Source organism: Schistocerca gregaria, chromosome 8 (genome assembly GCF_023897955.1).
Source record: "Schistocerca gregaria isolate iqSchGreg1 chromosome 8, iqSchGreg1.2, whole genome shotgun sequence".
Taxonomy (NCBI): domain Eukaryota; kingdom Metazoa; phylum Arthropoda; class Insecta; order Orthoptera; family Acrididae; genus Schistocerca; species Schistocerca gregaria.
In genome coordinates this window covers 368,296,407-368,317,567 of record NC_064927.1, presented here as the reverse complement: position 1 = coordinate 368,317,567, position 21,161 = coordinate 368,296,407, and the positions used below count along the sequence as shown (strand labels likewise).

Genomic DNA, 21,161 nt, shown 5'->3' with positions numbered 1-21,161 from the left:
CCGATCTCACGCGCGCCGACCAAGGCAGGGCATCTTTCTCTACCTGTGAACACTTACCCAGCGCCATTGAAAGCGTCTGTGGTGTGTAAGTGATCAACTGCTCGGTGCCAAGTAGCTACTAATGCAACGGGACCACAGCTACGCCATACTGGACGCCTTGGCAGCCAGAGTTAATGGTTTACTTGGCGTAAACGAAGCCAAAGTGGGAGCGGAGCACAATCACTACTTCAGAGAATGAAAAGCACATTGAGTCTTCAGGCCTTACAAATTTGACGCCCTGTTGAAGGCGGTTAAAAGGATGACAGAAGCGTGCAGCCTGGAGGATGAAGTTAGTGTGTTGCGAAAACTTGCCGGAAAAGGACGGAGACTCCTTAAGGTTCTTGCAAACGTCCCCATCTGTTGAAACAGGGATCGAGAGGTGGCTGCACGATCCGTTACAGCCATGCGGATAAGATGCCTGTCATCTCGACTGCTAGTGATACGAGGCCGTTGGGATCCAGTACGGCGTTCCGTATTACCCTCCTGAACTCACAGATTCCGTACTCTGCTAAGTCATTGGCGACCAACGCAAACAGCAATGTCGCGATACGATAAACCGCAATCTCGGTAGGCTACAATCCGACCTTTATCAAAGACGGAAACGTGAAAGTACGCATTTCTCTTCCTTACATGACGAATCACAACAACGTTTCACTAGGTAACGCCAGTCAACTGGTGTTTGTGTATGAGATATCGGTTGGAAACTTCCCTCATGTCATCACGTTGTAGGTGTCGCCACCGGCGCCAACCTTGTGTGAATGCTCTGAAAAGCTAATCATTTGCATATCAAAGCATCTTCTTCCTGTCGGTTAAATTTCGCGTCTGTGGCACGTCATCTTCGTGGTGTAGCAATTTTAATGGCCAGTAGTGTACATTACTTCAGCCAACATACATCGAAATGGTCATGACAGTGAAATCGTGTTATACCTCATACAGATACACAATGTTAGTCTTTCTTTCCACGTACTGTTCACGATTGTATCAGTTGGGAGAAAGGTGTTTAGGAGAGAGGAAAATGGTGCAAGATGCAACCTCTGTCACACAGAGTAAGATGGAGCACTAAGCACAAAACCACGACTTACGCTCCGTATGTAATGACTACTTGGTCTAGCTTAGGCACAGGTTTACCGACAGCGCTGCTGCGCTAGCACCTTGAGCGACTGGAGTAGGAAAACGGGTCGGGGATTATAATACTGGAACATAGGCAACTAACTGCGGTAACTGTAAACTAGCGCCTGAAGTAGCAGAGCGGCGTGGCGGCGGTTTGCAGAAGAGAGCGCAAGACCAGACTCTTCTTCTTCTCGGTCGTTTCCGGCGTAGCTGCCGTTTACACAAGTAGCTGCCAGTAACTTCAGTACTCGACACAGGTATGGAACTCTTCTTTATGAAGCCATTAATGAAACATCCCACATGAAACGTCCCCTTAGAAAACTTTATTGAACTACTGCGCTGATAAACCTCTTACATTATTTGATCTTCAAACAGCTGACCAGAACTGAACGTACTCAGACATTTCTCTCTTTACTTATTCTGATCAACGCTAAACTGACACACAATATTTTTAGCGCAACGCAATCTGACTTTCAATAATCTCTACAAAGGAATGGCCCTGACTAACAAAAACCTATACCTTTCATGAATCACTTACCTCACAAAAATCTTCGTTACTCGAATTTCTGTGCGCGGCTCGTGGTCCCGGGTTCGATTCCCGGCGGGGTCAGGGATTTTCTCTCCCTCGTGATGACTGGGTGTTGTGTGATTCCTTAGGTTAGTTAGGTTTAAGTAGTTCTAAGTTCCAGAGTACTGATGACCATAGATGTTAAGTCCCATAGTGCTTAGAGCCATTTGAACCATACTCGAACTACTGCAATACAGCGAGCGCCACTACTGCCAGCTGAATAAAAGATTCTAACTACTGAAGGCACTAACTACTGATAGGCCTAGTTAGCAAATGAAAGATTTTGGTAGAGAACAAACAATGTATTTACCTTAATAGTGTTCAAAAGTCATTATATATATATATCAGTTCATGACAGCCAGTCTTACAAATTTACTGTCTCTGATAGACACACGTCCAGATCATCCGCTCTCAAAACTCCGCCATCTCTCCCCCCACATCGACCACTGCTGGCAGCTCACCTCCAACTGCGCAACGCTGCGCGCTGTTCACACACATCTGCCCTCTACAATAGAGAATTCCTACAATGCATACCAGCCACAGACTGCACACAGCACAGTCAGTGATTTTCATATAGAGCGCTACGTGGCGTTACCAACATAAAAACCTAAACAGCCTGCTTACATATATAGCATCTAAAATAAAAGAAACTGGGGGAATTTTACATTACAACAACGGTAGGTCACGCTTACTGACACAAAGTTAGCTAAAGAAGAAGAATGTGAGCTAGAAGAAAGATTAACATAAGATGTCAACGGCCACAAATACGAGAAAGAGAAACGCTGACCTTGTAAAAATAGTATTCATAGAACGCTGAGAAAAGGAAAAGTAATCTAGTTTCAGTGTAAGTAGGGGTATTCGTTGCAGATGGAATGTTATGGCCAACACGTGTACGTCACAAAATGTCGTGAACAAACGCAGAAACTGGTTTTTAAACGTGTGTTTTGTTCAAAATAGCGGCATCAAATTACTTGACGATGTAAGAGCTTTGTCCTACCGAGTTTCATGTCCTGGTGAAACCTAAGGAATGCATGCGGACATTTTCCCGCATGAACTGAGAAACACTTTGGTGCTGTTGCACAATTTATTCCATTTCGTTCTTTGCCAGAACGTGAAGAGGACGAATCTGTATCTCGGCTGATACCCTAGGACGATTTCGCTGAAGTAGCCTATATTCACATGTACAGGCTGCAATGCAGATGTTAATAACAAGATATGGATGGGCTGCATCGATCTTCGTACATGATCTCGTCGTGTAGAAAAGGCATTATGAGTTACGAGCACTCGCTATTTGAGAACGCCGAAGACGACGTCCCGGCGCAAGGTGAAGCCATACATTCTGCAGCTGTAAGCTGCCCGCCGTTTCCATCGATGCCTCACCTCCAGCGTACTTTATGACTGTGTCGCTACAGTTGTGCTCTGTTCGCAAACTCGTTACACCGTTTCCAGACACAAGTGTGGATCTGATTTAATGAACAGATATTTACTGGCATCTAAAACACGCCTAATTTTTACTAGAAAGTAGAGGCAAGATCTCAACTAATGAGAGGTTGAGCCCGACATGGACAACATGGACTGTAAAAAATATCGATGTCGTGTAAGGTACAATCGCGACCTGTAGACCTAACCCCTCATGCCAATCTGCAAGTCTCTCGATTTTTCCATTCCTTTTCCACCTCTGCAGATATTCCATCTTTCCTTCTAATAGGGAATTCACTGTGATAAATATCGTTCGCGATACATAAAGAAATACAGGATGGCAAGGATGGCAACTACTATGTTTGTGTGCCTACTGTACTTACGTAATAATATATAAAAGTTCCCTACGTAAGTGATGTGCGGAAGCCATCACGATGTTCTCCAATACCGCCTCAAAAATTTGATACTTCATAGTACGTGAAGCACTTGCTACTTTCCTTAATCATTTGCTACTTGAAGAGCTTAATATTTTCTGTTCCACCAACCTGACATTATTGTTTTAGAATTACAAATGTTTTTTCGGGACGCTTTTTAGTAGTTGAGTCGAAATTTCGGAAGTTCTGTCAGCGAAACAAACACCTAAATTAGTATTATTCACACAGAAGGTAGAAACCATTTCATGGTTAGATAATTACTGGTACAGTTTATTACTGTGTCACTTTGTTGTCGTCGTCGTCGTTGTTGTTGTTGTTGTCTTCAGTCCTGAGAATGGTTTGATGCAGCTCTCCATGCTACTCTATCCTTTGCAAGCTTCTTCATCTCCCAGTACATCTACATCTACATCCATACTCCGCAAGCCACCTGACGGTGTGTGGCGGAGGGTACCCTTGAGTACATCTATCGGTTCTCCCTTCTATTCCAGTCTCGTATTGTACGTGGAAAGAAGGATTGTCGGTATGATTCTGTGTGGGCTCTAATCTCTCTGATTTTATCCTCATGGTCTCTTCGCGAGATACACGTAGGACGGAGCAATATACTGCTTGACTCTTCGGTGAAGGTATGTTCTCGAAACTTTAACAAAAGCCCGTACCGAGCTACTGAGCGTCTCTCCTGCAGAGTCTTCCACTGGAGTTTATCTATCATCTCCGTAACGCTTTCGCAATTACTAAATGATCCTGTAACGAAGCGCGCTGCTCTCCGTTGGATCTTCTCTATCTCTTCTATCAACCCTATCTGGTGCGGATCCCACACTGCTGAGCAGTATTCAAGCAGTACCTACTGCAACCTACTTCCTTCTGAATCTGCTTAGTGTACTCATCTCTCGGTCTCCCTCTACGATTTTTACCCTCCACGCTGCCCTCCAATGCTAAATTTGTGATCCCTTGATACCTCAAAACATGTCCTACCAACCGATCCCTTCTTCTAGTCAAGTTGTGCCACAAACTTCTCTTCTCCCCAATCCTATTCAATACCTCCTCATTAGTTTCGTGATCTATCCACCTTATCTTCAGTATTCTTCTGTAGCACCACATTTCGAAAGCTTCTATTCTCTTCTTGTCCAAACTAGTTATCGTCCATGTTTCACTTCCATACATGGCTACACTCCATACAAATACTTACAGAAATGACTTCCTGACACTTAAATCTATACTCGATGTTAACAAATTTCTCTTCTTCAGAAACGCTTTCCTTGCCATTGCCAGTCTACATTTTATATCCTCTCTACTTCGACCATCATCACTTATTTTACTTCCTAAATAGCAAAACTCCTTTACTACTTTAAGTGTCTCATTTCCTAATCTAATGCCCTCAGCATCACCCGATTTAATTTGACTACATTCCATTATCCTCGTTTTGCTTTTGTTGATGTTCATCTTCTATCCTCCTTTCAAGACACTGTCCATTTCGTTCAACTGCTCTTCCAAGTCCTTTGCCGTCTCTGACAGAATTACAATGTCATCGGCGAACCTCAAAGTTTTTACTTCTTCTCCATGAATTTTAATACCTACTCCAAATTTTTCTTTAGTTTCCTTCACTGCTTGCTCAATATATAGATTGAATAACATCGGGGAGAGGCTACAACCATGTCTCACTCCATTCCCAAATACTGCTTCCCTTTCATGCCCCTCGACTCTTATGACCGCCATCTGGTTTCTGTACAAATTGTAAATAGCCTTTCGCGCCATGTATTTTACCCCTACCACCTTTAGAATTTGAAAAAGAGTATTCCAGTCAACATTGTCAAAAGCATCATCTAAGTCTACAAATGTTAGAAACGTAGGTTTGCCTTTTCTTAATCTTTCTTCTAAGATAAGTCGTAAGGTCAGTATTGCCTCACGTGTTCCAACATTTCTACGGAATCCAAACTGATCCTCCCCGAGGTCCGCATCTACCAGTTTTTCCATTCGTCTGTAAAGAAATCGCGTTAGTATTTTGCAGCTGTGACTTATTAAACTGATAGTTCGGTAATTATCACATCTGTCTGCACCTGCTTTCTTTGGGATTGGAATTATTATATTCTTCTTGAAGTCTGAGGGTATTTCGTCTGTCTCATACATCTAGCTTTCCAGCTGGTAGAGTTTTGCCATGACTGGCTCTCCCAAGGCTGTCAGTAGTTCTAATGGAATGTTGACTACTCCGGGGGCCTTGTTTCGACTCAGGTCTTTCAGTGCTCTGTCAAACTCTTCACGCAGTATCGTATCTCCCATTTCGTCTTCATCTACATCCTCTTCCATTTCCATAATATTGTCCTCAAGTACATCGCCCTTGTATAAACCTTCTATATACTCCTTCCATTTTTCTGCTTTCCCTTCTTTGCTTAGAACTGGGTTGCCATCTGAGCTCTTGATATTCATACACGTGGTTCTCTTCTCTCCAAAGGTCTCTTTAATTTTCCTGTAGGCAGAATCTATCTTACCCCTAGCGAGATAAGCTTCTACATCCTTAAATTTGTCCTCTAGCCATCCATGCTTAGCCATTTTGCACCTCCTGTCGATCTCATTTTTGAGATGTTTGTATTCCTTTTTGCCTGCTTCATTTACTGCATTTTTATATTTTCTCCTTTCATCAATTAAATTCAATATTTCTTCTGTTACCCAAGGATTTATAGCAGCCCTCGTCTTTTTACCTACTTTATCCTCTGCTGCCTTCACTACTTCATCCCTCAGAGCTACCCATTTTCTTTTACTGTATTTTTTCCCCTATTCCTGTCAATTGTTCCCTTATGCTCTCCCTGAAACTCTGTACAACCTCTGGTTCTTTTAGTTTATCCAGGTCCCATCTCCTTAAATTCCCACCTTTCTGCAGTTTCTTCAGTTTTAATCTACATGTCATAACCAATAGATTGTGGTCAGAGTCCACATCTGCCCCTGGAAATGTCTTACAACTTGAAACCCGGTTCCTAAATCTCTGTCTTACCATTATATAATCTATCTGATACCTTCTAGTATCTCCAGGGTTCTTCCATGTATACATCCTTCTTTCATGATTCTTAAACCAAGTGTTAGCTATGATTAAGTTGTGCTGAGTGCGAAATTCTACTAGGCGGCTTCCTCTTTCATTTCTTAGCCCCAATCCATATTCACCTACTATGTTTCCTTCTCTCCCTTTTCCTACACTCGAATTCCAGTCACCCATTACTATTAAATTTTCGTCTCCCTTCACTATCTGAATAATTTCTTTTATTTCATCGTACTTTTCTTCAATTTCTTCGTCATCTGCAGAGCTAGTTAGCATATAAACTTGTACTACTGTAGTAGGTGTGGGCTTCGTATCTATCTTGGCCACAATAATGCGTTCACTATGCTGTTCGTAGTAGCTTACCCGCATTCCTATATTCCTATTCATTATTAAACCTACTCCTGCATTACCCCTATTTGATTTTGTGTTTATAACCCTGTAGTCACCTGACCAGAAGTCTTGTTCCTCCTGCCACCGAACTTCACTAATTCCCACTATATCTAACTTTAACCTATCCATTTCCCTTTTTAAATTTTCTAACCTACCTGCCCGATTAAGGGATCTGACATTCCACGCTCCGATCCGTAGAACGCCAGTTTTCTTTCTCCTGATAACGACATCCTCCTGAGTAGTCCCCGCCCGGAGATCCGAATGGGGGACTATTTTACCTCCGGAATATTTTACCCAAGAGGATGCCATCATCATTTAATCATACAGTAAAGCTGCATGTCCTCGGGAAAAATTACGGCTGTAGTTTCCCCTTGCTTTCAGCCGTTCGCAGTACCAGCACAGCAAGGCCGTTTTGGTTAATGTTGCAAGGCCAGATCAGTCAATCATCCAGACTGTTGCCCCTGCAACTACTGAAAAGGCTGCTGCCCCTCTTCAGGAACCACACGTTTGTCTGGCCTCTCAACAGATACCCCTCCGTTGTGGTTGCACCTACGGTACGGCCATCTGTATCGCTGTTGTTTCTAAAATGTAGCTATTTGAAACATCCGTTAATGAAAGTTCACTCGAGCGGATCACTGTAATGTTTTACCGTTGCTGCAAGTAAAACATTCATATTTGCTGAGAAATATGGCCTGCCTTCAACGATTTTCAAAAAAAGAGCTTGTGCCAAACCTTCCTGTGGTTATAACTTTTGTGCGATCTGCCTGAGTGAACAATGTTTGACGATTGGATATCCTAGCAACTGTTGAGTCATTCTTACAATAACGTCCCAAGACGGAAGTCTGAGTTATCATAACGCAAGGAAATCGAGAATGATTTCGCGACCCGGTCTCTGTGCCCGAGCGGTTCTAGGCGCTTCAGTCCGGAACCGCGCTACTGCTACAGTCGCAGGTTCGAATCCTGCCTCACGCATGGATGTGTCTGATGTCCTTAGGTTAGTTAGGTTTAAGTAGTTCTATGTCTAGGGGACTGATAGCCTCAGTTCCATAGTGCTTAGAGCCATTTGAACCATTTTTTTGTTGATTTCGCGAAAAATTATTCTAATTTTTTCTTTTCTGCACGTTTTATCGTTAGGTTTAATCAATGAACTAGGTAGCAAAACTTATACTGCATATAACGTAAAAATAAACACAAGACGGTCATTTTAATAATAACCGCTGAGGAAACGTATTATTTTGACAGACCGTTTGACACTATGTACATTAGACCGAGATGCAGCGAACTTGTTTCATCCTATATGAAAAGTACTGAGTTGTGTTCCTCAAAAGCAAGCTCGGGATAGTTTTATAATCCACATCAATTACATTATCCTTTCCATTCGTGGGTATATTACCTAATTTTTCTATTTCGATATGAACTTTATGTCGCAAATAATTCAGAGTTATCGAACAAAAATGAGTCAATAATTCTGATCTTTTTTCTTTCAGGTGAGTACTGCGACTGGTGCTAATGTTGGAGTGGTCAGCTACGCTAAAGCAAACGCGCTGAAGGGAAAAAAAATCTTCTATATGCTGAAAACTACAGGTATTTATTGATTGATGAGATAATATTTTTATTTTGAAAAATTACTCATTCCTGTTGTTCTCTTATGTTTCTATGTAGAACTTTTACCTCAGAAAGGAAACGACTCTTCAGATTTCAGATCATGCTGGAGAACGACAACAAATGCGTGTATCGTTCAGTTAGATGCGAATGCGCAGACTTGTTTAGTCGTCTGCTTACGGTTGGATAAGGCGAAGACAGGCGCAGTTACTCCTGGTAAGACGACGTGAGCGTGAGAGGTTTTCGTGTAATATTTCAAGTAGAATGAGGCTAATGGGATCTCCCATTCGGATGACGAATATTTCTTCCCTTTCATGACCATGGTCAGTATATCACACTTCACGACCCGATGATCAACGGCGGAACTCTGGAATTTGGTGGGCATTAAGAAGAAATGCTGCTACATTGCGTTCTTGGTCACCGAACTGCAGGGTAGCGTCCCGCGCAAATTTAGAACGTTTTTCCCAAGCATGACGAAGGGAGTGCGTCAGTCAGAACGGCAGAGGTGGTACGTTCGTTAGACGGGGACACCAGTCACGGAGAAACTTGACGCGCCCTGGCAGCATTATGATATACGGCCATTCGTTTCCTCTGACCCATACTGATTTACAATAACTAAGACATGGTTACACTGTACAAGTTTTCATGGTGAGATGTTGTGATACCGCTCTGACACTGTTCGATAGCCTCTGTGATTGCTTGTAGTGGGAGCTGTGAAGCTACCAGCAGAATGGAAAATCCGGAACTGTTAAGCTAGCAACAGACCGATTAAGCGAGAATTATGAATATCTCAGTTACTAATAGTTAACTAGGAGCGTTTTCCCCCCATGCATAGAAGAAGACTGCATTTATTGTCAGTCATTAGGCACCGAACGTTGTAATTATCCACCGCCTGCCCATTGTTTCTTTTCGTGGCTTTGTCGTTGATTTCACCACACAAAATGTCCGCGACTGAGCTGGTCAACTCATGTCCGAGCTACGCGACCCTGGAGCCCATTTAAGGTCTTACTCCTACCTTCATAGCCCAGTGGCGCCCTCTAGCAATTTTTTACGAGTAGATGCCACCGCGACCACCAACAGACCTGTGTCTTCCACAACTTTGGCGTCAGCTACGTAACGCGCGGCGGCGAGATGAAATGTCCTCCGCCTAGGTTGGTACAAATGGGAGCTTAGTTCTGTTGTGTTGGTAGAAGTCCCACAATAGCTCAAGTCAATTACCAGCCTAATTTAAGAAGAAATTTTGTACATGCGGATTTTTGAAGGAGCAATGTTGTGCTTGTTTGGTTCAGATGGATAAACGATACACCAAGCCACCGTAAAATTCTATGTTTTGAATGGTATACTAGCAACAAAATTCATTCAACTTTGGAAAGAGTTTGTAAAGAGTTTCTTCTTTCGTGTTCAAGGGTTGAGAAATTAGTGAAGATGATAGGTGATAACTAGCAATGTTACGGGGGAGGAGTTCCATGTTATGGGATGATCGGCCAATCACAGACAAGGTCTCCGTCCTATCAGTGTCGTACGAGCATATCATATTGGTGATGATTTGCGTACGCGACAGATGAAACTGTAAGTATGTCAGAAAAAAATTTACGGTGCATGTTAGAGGAAATATTAATTGTGACAAAGATTTCTCCCAGGTGGGAAACTAATTTGTGTGCTAACCAAGAAAATGAGAAAAGGATTATATCTGCAGTGTTTGGGCCAAACCGAAAAATTTCATTTAAATTTTGCGGCCATTTGTTACTGTGGATGAGACGCAAGTCAGGTAGAAACGAAACAGCAGTGAAAGAGGCTGGTAGATTTTCGCGTCGTTTTAATTCACGTCGCGCTCCCAGATGTTTCCACTTAACTTGTGCGACACGTCTGTTGAAACTCTCACTTAAGGCGCTCCGTTTGCTTTCTGCGTGAGATGAGTATCAACGAGGGAGGAGTTAAGGTAATATTTTTTCTGTGTTACGTAGAGTAAATCTAAACCTCACGAAACAGTCCAGTCTCCAAACCAGATGCAACTTTAGGTCGGGGGTGGTCGTTCTGAAGACCATGAAAGAACAGTTCGCTTTTTCACAACCCGCTGGGTTGGAAGAATGTTTTACGCCGCTGTTCTCATCTTCTTTAGAGTATTACCAAGCTTTACTTTACATTAACAAGTTGTGTTTCGAAATCAAAATTACTATTGCTTTATTTCTTCACCTTTGGCGAGCAGCTACGAATACGACGACTCTATGTACGTTTCTTGGTATCCCTCAGTACTAGAAAACATTTTTTTATACTAGTGTTCGGAAGACTGTTACACCAAAAAGGTTAGATACAAGTGAACCTCGTTTATCTGTACTAACAGCGACCATAATTCAGAAAATAGTAGAATAACATCGTTTAAATGCAGTCAAAGTGCGTATACGCGGAGTTTAAAGCAGTGAAATCACAAATTAGGTTTCTTTTGAGCCATATTCGTGTCTTGCATATGTTCGGTATGAACACGCAAACGTTTCACTAACATTAGTTCGGCCGAAGATTTTTCTGCCTGGCATTCAAAATAGTCTTAATCTTTTGTTCAGCTACTTTCTTTTCTTAATACGAGTCATAGTGTCCTCAGGTTATTCGCCAAATTCGTCAACTATTCTAACATCACTATCATTATTATCTGCAGATGAATAAACAACGATAATTTAATTACACCAAGCAGTAGAAATTTCACTTAGATGCTGGCACTGGCCAGTTTTTTTACACCAAAAAAATGACGAAACTTCAGAGGCAAACGTAGTTACAGAAATTTTTTACACTTCACGCAAAATCTTGAAAGTAGGCCGAATAGTTGTTAAAAATCATACTGTCAATACACGAATTATTTTGTGAATTATACGAAATTGGCAAAGAAGGCCGATTCGTGTGTGTCAAAGCTCTTTTTTTCTGTAAAAATAACAGTGGTTTTATGTTTCCCGATTGCATTACTGAAAGCGATTATTGTGATTCTGCCCTTATTCTGTTTGCAGCCTTTCACACAGTCACATAATCTGGAAGCTAGTGGCTCGTGGTGTAACATGCAGTCAATCTGTCGCATTAAATATGATTTCCGAACTCCATTATGAAATTTTCAGCAGTTACGCTATCCCCTGACAGGTTTTCAAAGGCATTTACAGCTGACGTATTCCACATCCGTCTTCCCGCCTTTTTAAGCAATCCTGTCTGGCTTAGAAGTCAGGGTCACCATTAGAAAACTTCATTAAACGTACGGCCTCTTTCTGCAATATCGGGCCTGAATTCGGAACACCACACTTCCTCTTTGCACAAAACCACATGCAAAGTGCGTCATGTAGCCATTCACTCTTTACTTTTTTGGGGTATCCGACGACTCTCTAAGCCGGCCATGCTGGCCGAGCGGTTCTAGGCGCTTCAGTACGGAACCGCGCGACTGCTACGGTCGCAGGTTCGAATCCTGCCTCTGGCATGGATGTGTTTGATGTCCTTAGGTTAGTTAGGTTTAAGTAGTTCTAAGTTGTAGGGGACTGATGACTTCAGATGTTAAGTCGCATAGTGCTTAGAGCCATTTGAACCGGAGATGCGAAAACTTAAAGCAGTCGTTGAGAACTGAACGTACTGTGAAGACGCCACCTGGTGCAATCATAGCGCCTCAATTTAATGATATGGTGTAAAGCTGCTGCTTTAAAAATAAAAATAGACTACTTCATTGCGGTTTTTATGCAAGTCCAAAAATCATCAACAGCAGTTGCGAACTAGTTCCCAGCCTACCATTTACGACTCAAGTTCGGTGGCTAGGGATATCATGTTTAACATCTAGTTCAGGAGATTAGTGGCGCCCATTGTCTTCGAAAAAGTCTTGCACAGATGTCCAGATGCTGGGCATAGTATACTTAAAATATTGTTTTTGGAGTTGACTGAAAGAGAGACAATATCTCCAATTCCCTAACGTCCCTAAAGTTGCGTATTGTCATCAATACTCCAGTGCCAACCGCCTCTCCCCCCTTCCCTCCTCCCACCTCCCGGACTCCAAATATTCACACTTTCTCGTTTGTCCACTGTTTCCACTGAGTTTGGTACGTTCCGTCCTCAGTCAAGAATGCCGAGTGCAGCTGTGCTGGAGCTTCCATCTTTCTGAATACAAAGCCAGGCTTTTTAAAGTCCCGCAACCTCAGTGTCCAATACTGTGCTGCAAAAGGTTATTGTGAAAAACTAGTGTTACATTTCTCTTTACCGACGGGCCACACACATTACTCATTATTTACATATTATTTGATAATGTGACAGTACACACTCTGTCAGCTTATATCAGGGCCTTTAGTTTCCATTTTGCGTTCCGCATTTGTAGGATAAAAATTGAGTCAGCATCCGTCCGTAATGAGTGCGATGTTGAGCTCAGATAGGAGGATAAGATGTTAGTGTTTTGTATTGCCTTTCTGTGGAGTAAAGTTTTCCAGAAAAAATGAAAAGTGTCAAGTGAAATGACAGATGTATTGTTACAATTATATTATGTATTTGTTTTGCAATGTTCACGAAATGCGTACTCTCTATGTTATCTATGGAATCATTTAGTGTATAGAATGTATCGAATAAGTAGTGCTTTATAACTGTCTTACTGAATAAATTCGTTTTTGTAGTCTTTTTAATGTATTTGGGCAATTTTTTATACTGTTATATTCCTTGATATATATTGCTGTTTTGCGTTTTACATTTATTAGTTCTTCAGTCTGGATCTTGTTCCATGGTCATGGATAGAACTGTCTGTGCATTTATTATCAAGATTAGTTTCGATGTGCAAAACTGTTTGTAAATGTACTCAATATTTTTAATAGGTGAATAATGTAATCTTATTACAGAAGCCGGCCATTGTGGCCGAGCGGTTCTAGGCGCTTCAGTCTGGAACCTCGCGACCGCTACGGTCGCAGGTTCGAATCTTGCCTCGGGCATGGATGTGTGTGATGTCCTTAGGTTAGTTAGGCTTATATAGTTTTACGTTCTAGGGAACTGATGGCCTCAGATGTTAAGTACCCTAGTGCTCAGAGCCAATTGAACCATTTATTACAGAAGTTTCATTTACCAAATGGCAATAAATACACACGTAGACGACTAGTTTTGGAAATTTAAACTGCCAAATTGGGATAGTCCACTTACATCAGCCATTGTGCGTTTCATGTAGTGCTCTGTCATCTAGTCGTAAACGACAGTGGTTGAAGAAGTAACGTCATGTATAATAATATCATACCTGTCGAAACTACTCGTCTGTTATTGTATTTTTTGCGGTCTGGGTAAATAAAACTTCTCTAGTAAGAAATTACATTTTACTCTTTCAGAGATCGCTCTCCTGCTGACAGTGTCGAGCAACAATAATTTTTGATAGGTCTTTACAATATGCTCAAGGTTTTGCATGTTATTCTTACAGTCCTTTTCTGTAGTTTGAAAACAGTGTTTACAGTAGGTGCATTTGTTCCTGAGAAAAGAATTCCGTAGCTAAGAAATGAATGTAGGTATGAAGAGTATGGAACTCAAAGATACTGGCTGTTACACAATGATGACAGAACTCTAAAGGCATAACATGAGGACAAAATTTTTTTTGTAAATATTTTGATGTGCATCTTTAGTACCTTTGCAAGACAAATTAGAAAGTGGTGTAGATGGAAAGATAATGCGTCTCTTTGAAGACACCGGAGTCCTCCAGTGCAACCAGCGCATAATTAAAAGCCCCAAAAGGCGTAATTCATGCCTCTTTCATCCTGTTTTCGATCCTCTCTGTACCCGACATCGCGGTTCCGTGGAATCAGACAAGCGAGTCGAGGCATTATATTATGAGAAATCGTTTTATTTATTATCCAATTACTGACAACATCAGCTGGGATAACGAAATTTCGATGGACGTCATAGGTGTCTGTAATGACATGCGGTAATGGAAATTTGTACCGGAAACCACCATGGTAATGACATTGTAGGTTAAAGGGGCGATGTTTAACGTTTAAACCTGTCCTATCGTAAGGGCAAATCCCCGTCACTGACTTCTCTTCACGTCGGCCGAAGCCCAGACGAAGCCCCGAACACTGTGTCGACCACTCTAAACGATAGCTGCAGTTGACGTGACGGGAAGCAGTCAGAAGCGCTCTAGAAAAGCAGTTCTACTCGAAGCTCAGAGAGGTAGCTGCTGTCTCTACCGATACGCAAACAAAATGCTGTCAGATGGAAAAAGCCGGGACGTTCCACCCAACTGGTCCATCAGACGACGTAAAATGAACGTACCCATTAGGAGACTTCTCTCTTACTTCTGTCGTCAATGAGTTGCTGGGCTCCTGAAGAAGGTGGTAGCATCAGTTTTTGTCTCTGTAAAGCTTTATTGTAAAGAAACTGAGAAACGACAAACGTTAGTACACTTTTTTCTGTACGAGACTAAAATAGGACCCGAAGGAACTGCATGACTGTAAACACTTGCGTACGCTATACACCGAGAAAGTGTTCAGACTATACACCATCTGAAGAGAAATTTTCCTGACACACTACTATAAAACGGAACTGACTACTAGACGGCACGAGAAGCGGACCTGCCACTGTAAACGGAGGCGGGGGAAGACTGATTTGTCAGCACAGACGCGGTAACCTCAGAACGGGTCGATCAGGAGAGCTCGTTGACTACGAACGTGGGGTAGTCTCTGGACGTCACCTGAATAACCGATCTGTCAGGGACATTTCAGCCCTTCTAAAGCTACCCCAGCTCAGCTGTTGGTGACGTGGCTGTGAAGTGGAAAACGTGAAGGAACAACTACAGCTATACCGATAAGAGGGAGGCCTCGTGTACTGACGGACGGGGTCTGTAGAGCACTGCAGAAGGTGGTAGTAAAAAAATCGTAAGAATTCAGCGAAAGGAACCCCTCGTATGTTCATCCAGCACAGTGGCTTTTCCAAAGGAGTTTCAAAGAATGGGGTACAGTGATCGAGCAGCTCCGCATAACCCACTCATTTCTGTAGTCATCTGGCAGTCCATGGTGGCCGTGCGGTTCTAGGCGCTGCAGTCTGGAACCGCGAGACCGCTACGGTCGCAGGTTCGAATACTGCCTCGGGCATGGGTGAGTGTGATGTCCTTAGGTTAGTTAGGTTTAACTAGTTCTAAGTTCTAGGGGGCTGATGACCTCAGAAGTTGAGTCCCATAGTGCTCAAAGCCATTTGAACCATTTTTTTTTGGTAGTCATTTTGAAACGTCCCCTTGGAAAAATTAGTGAATTACTGTGCTGGTAAACCACATACAAAATTTTATTTTCAAACAGGTGAGCAGAACTGAACGTACTCAAGCATATCGCTCTTTATGATCAACAGTAAACTGACACACAATATTTTTAGCGCAACGTAGTCTGACTTTCTAAAATCCCTACAAACGAATGGCCCTGACTAACAATAACCTATACCTTTCATGAATCACTTACCTCACAAAATCTTCGGTACTGAAACTACTGCAATACAGCGTGCGCAATACTGCCAGCTGAATAAAAGATTCTAACTGCTGAAGGCACTAACCACTGATAGGCATAGTTAGCAAATGAAAGATTTTGGTAGAGAACAAACAATGTATTTACCTTAATAGTGTTCAAAAGTCGTCATCATATATATATCAGTTCATGACATCCAGTCTTACAAATTTACTGTCTCTGATGGACACACGTCCAGATCATCCGCTCTCAAAACTCCATCTCTCCCCCCACATGGACCACTGCTGGCGGCTCACCTCCAACTGCGCAACTCTGCGCGCTGTTAACATCAAACTGCCCAACACCACAATAGCAAATTCCAACAATGCAAACCAGACACAGACTGCACACAGCACAGCCAGTGATTTTCATACAGAGCGCTACGTGGCGTTACCAATATAAAAACCTAAACTGCCTGCTTACAATTTCTAAGCGATGCTTGCGCTCGCTCATGGAAAGACCCCGCTTGACAGTGGATGTCTGGAAACTCGTGAATTCGATTGATGAATCACCCTATTCCCTGTGATTCGCCAAACCCAAACCCGTACATTGGGTAATGTTTGGAGAACTTACCCCGCCGGCCGTTGTGGCCGAGTGGTTCTGGGCGCTTCAGTCTGGAACCGCGCGACCGCTGCGGTTGCAGGTTCGAATCCTGTCTCGGGCATGTACATGTGAGATGTCCTTGGGTTAGTTAGAACTACTTAAACCTAAGTTCTAGGGGACTGATGACCTCAGATGTTAAGTCCCATAGTGCTCAGAGCCATTTGAACCATTTGAAGAAGTTACCTGCCATCATGCATAGCACCTACAGTGAAGTACGGAGGAAATGATGTTGCGGGATAAGGATGTTTTCCGTGCTTGGAGTGTGGTTGCGTTTAAGAAAAAACTATTCGCTATGTGATCCAACGTATCCGGACACCTGGCTGAAAATGCCTTTAAAGTTCGTGGCGACATCGATCGGTAATGCTGGAATTCAATATGGCGTTGGCTCACTCTCAGCCTTGATAACAGCTTCGGCATACGTTCAATCAGGTGCTGGGTTTCTTGTGGAATGGCAGCAGAGTGCTGCATTGAGAAGGGGTATCGAAGTCGGTCGGTGAGGTCTAGCACCAAGTCGGCGTTCCGAAACATCCCAAAGGTGTTCTATAAGAGTCAGGTCAGGACTCTGCGCAGGCCAGTCCATTAGAGGGATGTTATTGCCGTGTAACCATTCCGCCACAGGCCGTGCATTATGAACAGGTGCTCGATCTTCTTGTAAGATGCAATCGCCATCCCCGAATTGCTCTTCAACAGTGGGAAGCAAGAAGGTGTTTGAAACATCAGTGTAGGCTTCTGTTGTGATAGTGCCACGCAAAACAACAAGAGGGTGCAAGCCCCCCTCCATGAAAAACACCATCGCCTCCGAAATTTTAATGTCGGCTCTACACATCCTGACACATGACGTTTACCTGGCATTCGCCATACCCACACCCTGCCATCGGATCGACACATTGTGTACGGTGATTCGTCACTCCCCACAAAGTTTTTCCACTGTTCAATCGTCCAATATTTACGCCCCTTACACCATGAGAGGCATCGTTTGGCATTTACCGGCGTGATGTGTGGCGTATGAGCAGCCGCTCGACCAAGAAATCAGTTTTCTCACCTCCCACCTAAGTGTCATAGTACTTGCAGTGGACGATGATGCAGTTTGGAATTCCTGTGTGATGGTCTGGATAGATGTCTAATACATTACGACCCTCTTCAAATGTCGGCAGTCCCCGTCAGTCAACAGACGAGGTCGGCCTATATGCATATGTGCTGTACGTGTCCCTTCACGATTCCACTTCACTATTACATCGAAAACAGTGGACCTAGGTATTTTTGGGAGTGTTGAAATCTCGCGTACAGGCGTATGACACAACTGACACCCAGTCACCTGACCACAATCGAAGTCCGTGAATTCCGCGGAGCGCCCCATTCTGCTCTCCCACGATTTCTAATGACTACTTAGATCGCTGATATAGAGTACCTGGCAGTAGGTGGCAGCACAATGCACCTAATACGAAAAAATATGTTTTTGAGGGTGTCCGGTTACTTTTCATCTTATAGTTATCAGAAGCATAAGGACACACATTTTACAGCTTCGTCTAGTGACTACAGCGTTTGGGGCGGCGAGTAAGTTACTTCACTGGTTTAAAGTTTTGATGCCGTCTTTAATCACGTGAGCCTGACAACTAATTTGGTGGTCAGCCAGAAAGCGAAGGGAAACATAGTGACCTTAGTTTCCAGTCTGCACGGCCACATTCCGTGTCCGTTTCCCATTCCTTTGCGGGATCACGACTATGACTTCAGTAAAAGTTTAAAGTTCCAATCAAGATTTAATTTAATTAAAGTTTCTCACAAACAACACTTAAAATGGCGTTATGTTCAATTGAAAACAAGTCTTGCTAATCTAACAGCACCTTTAGCAGTTCAGAGGCGACCTCTACGGTAACATCCTACCAGATTGTTTTTCGCCCCGACTAACATCACTCAATTGAAAGTTCGCATTAAATGTTGAAAAATTAATGCTCGCCATAAAAGTGGAAATAAATTCACCACTTGCCACGTTGAATTTCACACGGACGGAACACTAACAGTTATTTTACCGAATTCTAAACGATCCAGGACGGTGTACAGTCCTCGTGAGTTCACTATTCGTTTTCACTCCCAAACACGCGCATGTCACAGCTCGGCTCTGACGTCATCCGAGGCAGAGCGCGACCAGACGTTTAACTGGCGTGGACCTCGCAGTGTCTGAGAGCGAGGTGAACCTTCCTACTGCTTCAGGGGCTGTATTTATAAGGTGCCGGTGCGGACTGCCGAGAAAACATCTCTTGTCTCCGTCTATTTGCATACGGCAGCAGACTACAAACGACCGCTATCTCGGGCACATAATCTTTAATAATATAGTTACCAATTACTTCAGAAACTTCTTAAATTTTGCTGGTATGCAGATAAGCAGTTTGAAAGCACGTAGAAAGTTTCAGTTCGCTAGAATGAATACTTTGCTTAACAGAATTTATTTATGGCGGTAGATTGTTACCCCTGAACCATACCTTTGCTATGATTTATATCAGTTGCTATTTATGTTAAAAGTCTTAAACTTGGTGTAGCTCTATTATTTGATATATTTGATAATCTGGTTTAACCAAAATCCTCTATCATTGAAATTTCAAGTACTTAATCTACAACACTTAGGTACATTTTAGTTACAAAAAATTAGTTTTTATTTAATTACTCAAAAACTATAAGAGGTAGTTTAACGTGGACTCTGTCTTATTATTTTTGGGGACTACTGACGCATAAAACAAATTTTCAAGTTTCTAAGTCTATTATTTAGCGCCTCTGATTTTTCCGAAAAACATGGATTCTGGCGTTAATTTTTGTTTTATGGTTTTGGAAACAAGCATCACTTATTGATAACTTCAGACTACACCTTCTGACCAAATTCTGGCTTCCTAGCGTCATTATTTAGCGCCTCTGATTTTTCTCGTAAAACGGTGATGCAACCAGTCTCCCTAATGCACCCCAGACATGATCTATGGGATTCAGCTAGGGAGCGCGACAGGCCACGCCATGTGTGCTGTTATGTCCCGTTACCAAGAAAACATCAACAGCTGTGCTCTATGAGGTCGAATATTATCGTCCATCAATACGAAGTCTGATCCCACAGCATCTCTCAACAACGGCAGCTGAGGTTCCAAGATCTCGTAACGGTACCTGACAGCAATTATACCTTGCCTATTCACACATATAATTTCATGAAGAAGGGTTTGAGTGGTCAAGATATTCCCTGCCCACCATTAGGGATCCTCCTCGATATCGGTATCTTTCCACAGTGTTTGGGTCCCGAAGTCGTGTTCCACATTCCCTCCAGATGGGAATCCATCGAGAATCTCTCTCCAGGCTAAATAGGGAGTCATCTGTGACAATAACATTGGCCCATGGGTCGACGACCGCCCAAGTGGCACGTTGGCGACTCCACTCTAGACATTCCCTTCTGTGAAGATGCATCAGAGGTAGACATATAGCTGGTTTCCGATAGTAAAGGCCACTCTGCCGAAGCCTTCTGCACACGGTTCGCCTTGATGCAACACGTCCAGTGGATGGGGCGAATTCAGAAGCCGGTTGCCGTACACTACGAAGGCGGTACCTTCGTGCCCTTACAGTCAAATAACGGTCCTCTCTTCTGAAGTCGCACTCGGTCGGCCCTGTCCTGGTCTTCGGGATACAGCTTCAGTCTAACTGCCACCACATCCGAGAAACAACAGAACGATTCGCATTAAGCCATCGCGCCATATCAATTTGCGACTGTTCTGCTTCATTTTTCTATGGCCCTCCACCGCAGAGGGCTGGTAGGCATCTTCTCTGTGCCATACTGCACCGTCTGTGACTGTGGACGTGGGGCTACCCGGTAAACATTACCTCGTTTCATAATTGCCCTGACGTCATCGTTGGCATGATTGTCCGTTGGCCGGAATGCCATCTTCCGTGCAGAACACGATCGCATGGACATCTTGTTGACAGTTTGTATGACTATCTCGTCAATTAGACACAGGATGGGGAAATGGCGGTTTGTTGCTTTAATTTTGTAGACACAGGATGGGGAAATGGCGGTTTGTTGCTTTAATTTTGTAAACTAGCGTTTATTAAAAAAGGAAAAAAAAGAATTTCTAGCATTTCTTCTTGGTAGTTCGCATGATCTCGTAAATAGTTACTAAGTTATCGTAAAATTTCTTGTGTAACTACGGTACCTTCCTTTAAAAAGCTATACACATATGCTCTTTCTGGTCTTAATGACCAGGTGTGGTATTTAAGGGGTGTGACGATTACAAATTGTTAAAAATTATTATAATTTTAAATGTAGATTTATTTGCTGCGAAGGCCGCGCGGAGTGGCCGTGCGGTTAGAGGCGCCATGTCACGGATTGCGCGACCCCTCCCTCCGGAGTTTCGAGTCCACCCTCGGGCATGGATGTGTGTGTTGTACTTAGCATAAGTGAGTTTAAGTAGTGTGTAAGACTAGGGTCCGATGATACCAACAGTTTGATCCCATAGGAATTCACACACGTACCTATTTGCTGCGATATA

General features: G+C 43.0%; 1 protein-coding gene across 1 annotated transcript in view; it reads left to right on the top strand.

Moving 5' to 3' along the window:
• The window catches only part of LOC126285193 (basic proline-rich protein-like), a 58,134-nt gene extending 49,554 nt beyond the window's left edge, over positions 1–8,580 (top strand). The window contains exon 3 of the mRNA XM_049984500.1: positions 8,473–8,580. Within this exon, the coding sequence (XP_049840457.1) occupies positions 8,473–8,580 (108 nt within the window). The remainder of the gene's footprint in view (positions 1–8,472) is intronic.
• Positions 8,581–21,161: the final 12,581 nt, after the last annotated feature.